This window comes from Pyrus communis, chromosome 13 (genome assembly GCF_963583255.1).
Source record: "Pyrus communis chromosome 13, drPyrComm1.1, whole genome shotgun sequence".
NCBI lineage: Eukaryota > Viridiplantae > Streptophyta > Magnoliopsida > Rosales > Rosaceae > Pyrus > Pyrus communis.
The window spans coordinates 18,887,033-18,895,146 of record NC_084815.1 but is presented as its reverse complement, the minus strand read 5'-3'; the positions used below and the strand labels follow the sequence as shown (position 1 = coordinate 18,895,146).

The 8,114-nt window shown below is 36.5% G+C and overlaps 2 protein-coding genes across 2 annotated transcripts; both read left to right on the top strand.

Annotated features, from left to right (window-relative positions):
* Positions 1 to 2,727: 2,727 nt before the first annotated feature.
* Positions 2,728 to 4,752, top strand: LOC137713997 (uncharacterized). Its single transcript, XM_068453358.1, has 5 exons — positions 2,728 to 2,874; positions 3,011 to 3,319; positions 3,420 to 3,550; positions 3,640 to 3,682; positions 4,470 to 4,752. The coding sequence occupies exons 2-4, from the start codon at positions 3,042 to 3,044 to the stop codon at positions 3,645 to 3,647; spliced, it is 417 nt and encodes a 138-aa protein (XP_068309459.1). The 5' UTR covers positions 2,728 to 2,874; positions 3,011 to 3,041; the 3' UTR covers positions 3,648 to 3,682; positions 4,470 to 4,752.
* LOC137712304 (uncharacterized) lies at positions 4,040 to 4,609 on the top strand. The gene is made up of 4 exons (XM_068451406.1): positions 4,040 to 4,069; positions 4,124 to 4,180; positions 4,279 to 4,393; positions 4,470 to 4,609. Exons 1-4 carry the CDS (start codon positions 4,040 to 4,042, stop codon positions 4,607 to 4,609), a joined length of 342 nt encoding a protein of 113 aa, XP_068307507.1.
* Positions 4,753 to 8,114: the final 3,362 nt, after the last annotated feature.

Sequence of the window (8,114 nt, the reverse complement as noted above, 5' to 3'; positions counted from 1 at the left end):
TCCTACTCCACCACATGTGAAGCTCGTGGGTTATAAGTGGGTTTTCGTGATGAAACGTAATGAGAAGAATAAAATAATGTGATACAAAGCACGCCTCGTAGCGCAAGGCTTCTCTCAGCACCCTAGGATTGATTACAAGGAGATGTATTCTTTTGTAATGGACATTATAACGTTCCGCTACCTAATCAGATTGGTAGTTTCTGAAAAACTGAATATGCAGCTTATGGACGTGGTAACCATATATCTCTATGAGGATCTAGATATGGAAATATAAATGAAAGTTCCAAAAGGACTTCATTGACTAGTTCAAATAGTTCTAGACCACATAACACTATCTTAATTAGATTGAGAATATCACTCTACGGATTGAAACAATCTGGGCAGATGTGGTATAACCGTCTGAGTGAATATTTGACAAGTCAGGGTTATGTGAACAACGAATTATGCCCATGTGTGTTCATAAAGAAGTCACATTTTGGATTTGCGATCGTTGCAGTTTATGTCGATGACATGAACCTCATCGGAACTTTTGCAGAGCTTGAGAAAATTGCTGTTCACCTGAAATCAGAATTTGAGATGAAAGATCTTAGGAAAACTCGATATTGCCTTGGCCTGGAAATCGAGCATTATTCGGATGGAATCCTAGTACATCAATGGAACAACACCCAGAAGGTGTTACGACATTTTAATGAAAATACAGCGAAGCCTTTAAGTACACTTATGGTCGTTCAGACTCTAGATGCTAAACGAGATCCCTTCCATCCAAAAGAGGATGAGGATGAGATTTTGGAACCCGAAGTTCCATACCTAAGTGCAATTGGGGCTTTATTGTACTTGGCTCAATGCACTAAACTCGACATCTCCTTCGCTGTTAATCTTTTGGCTAGATACAGCAATGCACCCACACACAGACACGTGAATGATGTTAAAGACATTTTTCGTTACCTCAAGGGTACGACGGATTTGGGCTTGTTCTATATCCATAAATCCTCGAGAGTTACCGCCCCTCCTCGGTTCTCGGGTTGATTCTCACCTTGTTGGTTATGCAAATGCTGGATACTTATCTGACCCACATAGGGCACGTTCTCAAAAGGGCTATGTCTTTACTGTTAGAGACACCGCTATATCTTGGAGGTCTACCAGTTGCAACTTCTTCGAACCATGCTGAGATTTTCGCCCTGCATGAAGTATCATATGAGTGCTTTTGGTTGAGAGTAGTCATAGAACATATTTGAAACACTAGTGGTCTTTACTTCCGTCATTGACCTTCCTACAACAATCTTTGAAGACAATGCAACATGTATCGAGCAATTAAATGAGGGATACATCAAGGGAGATAACACCAAGCACAAAGTGCCGAAGTTCTTTTATTCTCATCGACAACAACAACATCAGAACATTGAAGTTAAGCAAATCTGTTCCCAAGACAACCTAGCCGATCTCTTCACCAAGTCATTGTCTAAGTCTACTTTTCAGAAGCTCGTCCAAGGAATCGGTATGTGTAAATTATCTAAGTTGAATCACTTGTAGTTCTCTTATTTGGAAGTTATGTCTAACTTAGGAGGAGTATCCTGTAGCATACTCACTTGATCTTAATGTAGTCGTTTTCCTCACGATTAGGAGCAATTTTCCCATTGCGCTTTTGCTACCTAACGAGGTTTTAATGAGGCACCCATCCTGGGATGATCATACTCTGTTGAGTTCATTACTTTCATCCTGTTTAGCGTTTGTTTTAGATATTATGCATACTTCTCACTTTTCTCTTTAGTTTATGAGTTTTTCCCTTACCTTGAGTTTTACCATAGCAAGGTTTAATTTGTGAGTTTTTACTACCAATGCATACTTTCTTTAAATTTGAGACTTGCATTCACTCATTGTGCCGCCGACTTCAACAAATGTTCTACCTTATCTGCTGAAGATCTAATGCGATGTTTTGTTAAGTATTTACACACTCAAGGGGGAGTGTTGCAATCATATTTAGAATAGAGATGTGATTGTGTAAATCCTAGTGTGTCTAGGGATATCTTTGAACATTCCCTTTAGTAGTTAATATCCTATTAGAGTTGTAATCCTAAAGTGGTAAGGATTTAACCTATCCTACTACTATAAATAAAAGCATAATGGGGTGATATAACACACATCTTACAATTAAATCTCTCTTATTGTTGTCGGCCTCTCCCTCTCTATTTCGTTAAAATAGTTCAGTTAAATAGACCTACAACACTTATATTCGTTTGTGCCGCCGACTTCAACAAATGTTCTACCTTATCTGCTGAAGATCTAATGCGATGTTTTGTTAAGTATTTACACACTCAAGGGGGAGTGTTGCAATCATATTTAGAATAGAGATGTGATTGTGTAAATCCTAGTGTGTCTAGGGATATCTTTGAACATTCCCTTTAGTAGTTAATATCCTATTAGAGTTGTAATCCTAAAGTGGTAAGGATTTAACCTATCCTACTACTATAAATAAAAGCATAATGGGGTGATATAACACACATCTTACAATTAAATCTCTCTTATTGTTGTCGGCCTCTCCCTCTCTATTTCGTTAAAATAGTTCAGTTAAATAGACCTACAACACTTATATTCGTCCCTTCCTTTTAATTTTAGCTAGGCCCATACCGAAAGAAGAACAAGAAAAAGAAAAAATAAACGATAAAGTTTAAAATGGCCCAGGTTATTCCTGCCCACGTAAGTCTTTCCTTAAAGACGTTGTGCTGCTAAACCACCAGAGTTGTACCAAACTTCTAAAAGCCCTATTATTCACGTTCTCCTCCACCGCTTCAACGTCTTACTCCTCCTCCTCTTCTTCTGGTTAAGCCGAAGCCACAGACCGTGTAACGTTTTTTACTTTGAAGTTCGAAGCCAAAGGTAAACAATTCACTCTCCTTTCAAAACCTTGATTATCACTTTGCTTTTCATTTAATTTGTTACTTTTTTTTTTAGTTTTTCCACATAATGTGACTTGTTTGGAAATCGGAAACTGGATGCAATTTGGATTTTCTAGGTTCTGAGTAAGATTCAGGAACACAGAAGTAATGGGGAGTGAGAAAGAGAGTGAAAATGGTGAGTTACCTGACCTGGAGAAGCAGCGGCTTGGTGGCGGTGGTGGCGGCGGAGATGAGACTAGCTTACTTCCCAATTTGACAACTGTGGATGTCGTTCCGCCCGTAGAACAGGTCGTCGTTTCGGGTGGGGCGTCCTCTGAAGTTCATGAACCGCCGACAGCCACCTCCGCGGTCAAATTTTCGGAGGAGGTTCCTGCTCCGAAAAGGGACCACTTGTCAAGGACTTCAAGCTCTCATGAACAATGCAGGCAAGTATAGAAAAATCGCTAGATTTTTTATTCGAATTTTATACTATTCTGGGTTGTAAATGAAATTATTTGTACTGGGTTTGTTGTGCTTGTTCCTCAGAGTGTGTCAGCAGGAGAAAGATCAAGTTTTGATTGATCTCGGATGCCAATGTCGAAGCAGGCTTGCGAAATCCCACAGATCATGTACAGACACTTGGTTTCGCACCAGAGGAACAAATGAGAGATATTCCAGTAATTTACTCAATAATTCTGTTCGTGATTTATAAATTAGCTCACTTTCAAAGCCAGATTTTATAGAAAGATCTAATCTGTTTATGCAGAGGGGTAGCAGCAAATGTGCCACCTCCAGAGACTCAGCCAACTGTATGTACTCTGAACCTTTGGATGTAAAGGATAGCCTTATGTTAATTAAGCCATAACTTAATATATGTGTGCGCGGAATTGGCATACCCAATGCAATATTCTACCAGCCAAAAGTCATAATCTATAACTTCAAAGAATAGTATACTATAGAGACTAAGAACTTTAGATAGCCAATCGGCTTTTATGTTTGATACCGGACTTGTTTTCCATCTTTTTTCTTTTCTAACTTAGTGTGTAGCTTATTCTGTCCTCGGATTTGAACTTTGAATTTCGTAGTATTTCCCGAGCCAAATTGTCTCAGGCATAGAATGGGATTGTTGTTTTGTATTGAGAATCATTATATCTGAGCATAGACTAATGGGATTGCCATTACCGTGTGTTGAGATAGTAGCATCTCCTTAGCCTGTCAAAATTTAACTATCAGTGTATTGGCATTAGCAGGCAAGCTACTGGGTTTGGAGAGTTGACTCATCCTACCGATCACAAAATCGCGACAGGGTAGGAAGACACTAATCAATCTACTAGAATATTAGTAACCTCGATGAATAATAACATTGTTGATGCTGTGATTTCAAATGCACCGATCTTTGTTGCAGGGTTGTGTTAGCCCACTTTATGTGGCGTTTTCAATCCTTATAGGTGGTCTGATGTTGGACGTGCTAATGTCCGTCACCCTCGGTGTATCTGCGCTGCCTTCTAACATTATTATAAGTACTTTTGTGCCTATTGATATGTAAAAAATCTCATTTATTTGAGAAATTAGTATATGCTTGTTGTTATTGTATAGGTATTATCGTGGTTCTTGGACTCGGAACTGCGCTGAGACTTGCCTTGGAATTCTTACACGAGTGGAGTTTGCGGAGAGCTGTGCAGAGGGTCGACGCAAGTCACACAAATGTGCCTCTTAGCTACCATCCTGCTTTGTAGGTAAAAGTTGCAAATAACAAGATAATGTACCAGTAGAAATTTACTTTATTGCGCGGATGGAGGAGGGTATACGTTCACTTTGTCTTGTTTTTATAGGGCACCCTTGCTGTTTACCTCAACCAAATGTACCATTTACTATTTTATTACTTGTCTTTTTTTTTTTCTTTCTTTCTTTTTTATTTTATTTTATTAAGTTGTTATTTTATTATTTGAGCACGTTGTATAGAATTGCACATTCACATTATCTTAAAATGGAGAAATGTTAAGACTTAGTTGATGACTGTGAGCCGCTAATACATGTGAATCTTATAAAACAAACTTCAACGGCTCCCATCATTTGAATGGGAAGACGACTGTCTATCATGACTCTATCTAACTTCAATTGAAGTTTTCATTAGAGATATGCCATTATTTGTTGCACGTTTTTGGATGATTGTGAGCTGATAATGTACGTGAATTCTTCAATACATCAATGGTTTAGAATCACAAATGATTATATCAACAACTCGCAATCGTCAACTGCTAATGTGTGTTTACTTAACGGGGTGAAAGAGTACTGGCCGACCCAGGACGTGGGAAGCTGTGGGAATATCGTTGGGGTACAAATGATTCTTTGCTATTGTCGTACAAACCCGAGAGATTTTTCAATGTAACTGGTACATGGTGTGGTACACCATGTGTCATTATACAAATAGTGAGATATATGTGTTAAAAAATTAATAACTTTAAAAATAAAAATTTCCACAATTTTTTATAAAAACACATAATGTATCATTCGTATTCTGATCAGAATAAAAAAATTATTGTACAAACCCTACTAACACATAAGGTATAATTATGTGGCGCAGCGCGGAGAATATAGCTTTTCATTAAAGGCGGCAACAAGTGCCGGCATTTTTATTTGGGACCAGGATTTTTTTTCTCGGGCTTTTCTGCAAATGTCCCAAGCGTTGGCGTTAGAGTTCGTAATTTTATTTTGGAGCACCCATTTCATTTTACTTCTCATACATCTTTTTAATTTTCAGCTGTCTGGTCGAATGAATTGAAGAATATCAACGGATAGAAATTATAAAGGAGTGTGTGAAAAATAAAATAGGATGTGTAGATAACATATCTCTTTTATTTTTTATTTTTTTACCGAAGACTGCGGTAAAATAATTGGCAAACGGAAGTCTGTTTTTTCTATCAATAATTTATATAGGCTAATATAACGGAAATTGATTGTAACAGTCAGTTAATTGACAGAATAGCTCCTAGAAAGGAAGTATTTTTCGTCTACGTTTGGCCTATTTTAGCTTGTAATGCTAGAAGAATGATGCACTAGAGTTCATAAGATGGTTCTCCCGCTCAGGTCCAAGGGGAATAACGTTCACGCTAATGTAAGATGGAAAAATAATCTCTGGGAGTTTTATTTTTAAACAATGATATTCACGGTGGGAATACCACAAGCTACACAATAACTAGTCATAAGTAGTTATCGAACTTGTCATTCATGAGAACCAAACTTGAGACCTCTTGATTACAAACGAAGAAGAATGTTACCATATTGTAGTGCTAGTAACAATAATCTATGACTTCTAAGCCCTGGTTTGATACTGAGATGCTTCTGAAAAAAATAGATATCAAAGAGCTTTTTTTATGTTTGGTAAACATTCAACTTCAGTTTTTTTTTTTTCCACAGTTTTGGGTGAAAAAAGCCAAAAACACAAAGCTGCAAAACCCAATTTTGAAAAATCGGCTTTTTTTGCTTGCCTAACCTTTGCGCAAACCGATTTCGCAAGAGGTGCTGAGGAATTTAATGAAATTTCCAATACCCAAAATGGCCTTTAGCAATTAAATAAATTATACATTATACCCATTGACTTCGTCGCCGACCCTACCGCGTCTCTCTTCCGTCCCCTCTGATTTTGAGCTTCTTCGAATTTCTAGGACAGGAACGGCGGAAGGTTCGTCGAATTTCTGGGTTTTGTCGAAATTCAAGGCATTTTCGTCGGATTTCTGGGCTTTGTCAAAATTTGGGTTGCACAAAGAATGCTAGATTTGCACCCTTTTGCTTGACACCCAAAATCTCAATGGGGAAAGCCTCGACGCCTTCGTCGCTAACACCAACGATGAGTCCTGAAATCGAAGTTCATCTATCTTCCATGAATTGGTTGATGCGACCTAACCTTCCTTTCCCCACGACCTAGCCTTCCTTAGGATTAGGCAGAGAGTGACAGAGAGAGAAGGGGGAGAGAGGGAGTTAGCGACGGAAGATAGAATATACAAAGGTTCTGCAAAAATAAAATAGGAAAAAGGTAAAGAAGAAACGACTCTTCGAGAAATGAATAGAAGAAAAAAAGGGAAGTGTTATTGCACTTCAAAAATCTCATTTTACGCTCTTAACAAGTATTTTTTTGTTTCCTAATATAGAAAGTTTGGAGTATAGAATGAGATTTTTGGAGTGCTAATAACAATTCCCTAAAAAAATTATAAATATCTTCATAAAAAAAAGGTAAAAGTACATTCTTCGAAGCTCACAACTGTTTATAAATAGTTTATATAAATCTTATAAATGTCATAATAAAAGAAAAGATAAAAAAATTATTATATAATATTCAACATCATATCTGTTTTTAATCATTTTACACAGTCGCAGCGGTTTTACATAAAAATTTACCAAACACTTTAACATTGCTTTATTTGCTAAAAACATTTTTACAAAAAAGTTTACCAAACACAGACTACTTTATTTCACAGCTGTTTATTCTTGCAGCACAGCAAAAACAGTTTTTTTTTTAAAGCACAACAATATCAAACTAGCCCTAATTCAAATGGTAATAATTCGACTTCTTGGAACAATTTTAAAAACTCTAGTCTGTAAGACAAAATGGAGAAGGAAGCCATGTGATATGTCTTACTTGCCATGCTTGCTTGCGTTTTTTGGTGATCACTTCAAGTACTTTTTTTAGTTTGCTTTTAAGTACACAAAACATGTTCATAGTACAACGTCAAAGTAATCAGTTTACATAAGGATTCGTTTAGAAAGTACTTTTTGACAACTAAAAACATTTTTAGGTTCTAAAAGTACTTGAAGTGCTTCTTTCAAGAAACATCAATTATGTGATTCTTGAAGGAAGCACTTTAATTGCTTTTTGAAGATTAATTTGCATTTTTACTTACAATTGATTTCAAAAATATTACTATTTTAGGTACAATTTAAAAAAAAGGGTACAAAATCAAAAGTCAAAAGTAAAAAAACAGTACAGAATAATTCGTAGAGTAATGCTATTCATAACATGTTTTTATACTATATTTCTATACCACCTTAGGTGGTATCTGATGTGGACAATTATATCATTTGAAAAATTTGCAAAACCCAAGGAAATGAAGCAGAAAGACTCCATGTATATCACAATCATCATTTAATTAATTAGTTTTTCTTAATTATTAGTTTATTAAATAATGAACTAAATTTAAAAATATGATTAATTCAAATGATGTGGCTATCCACATCAAATGTCAC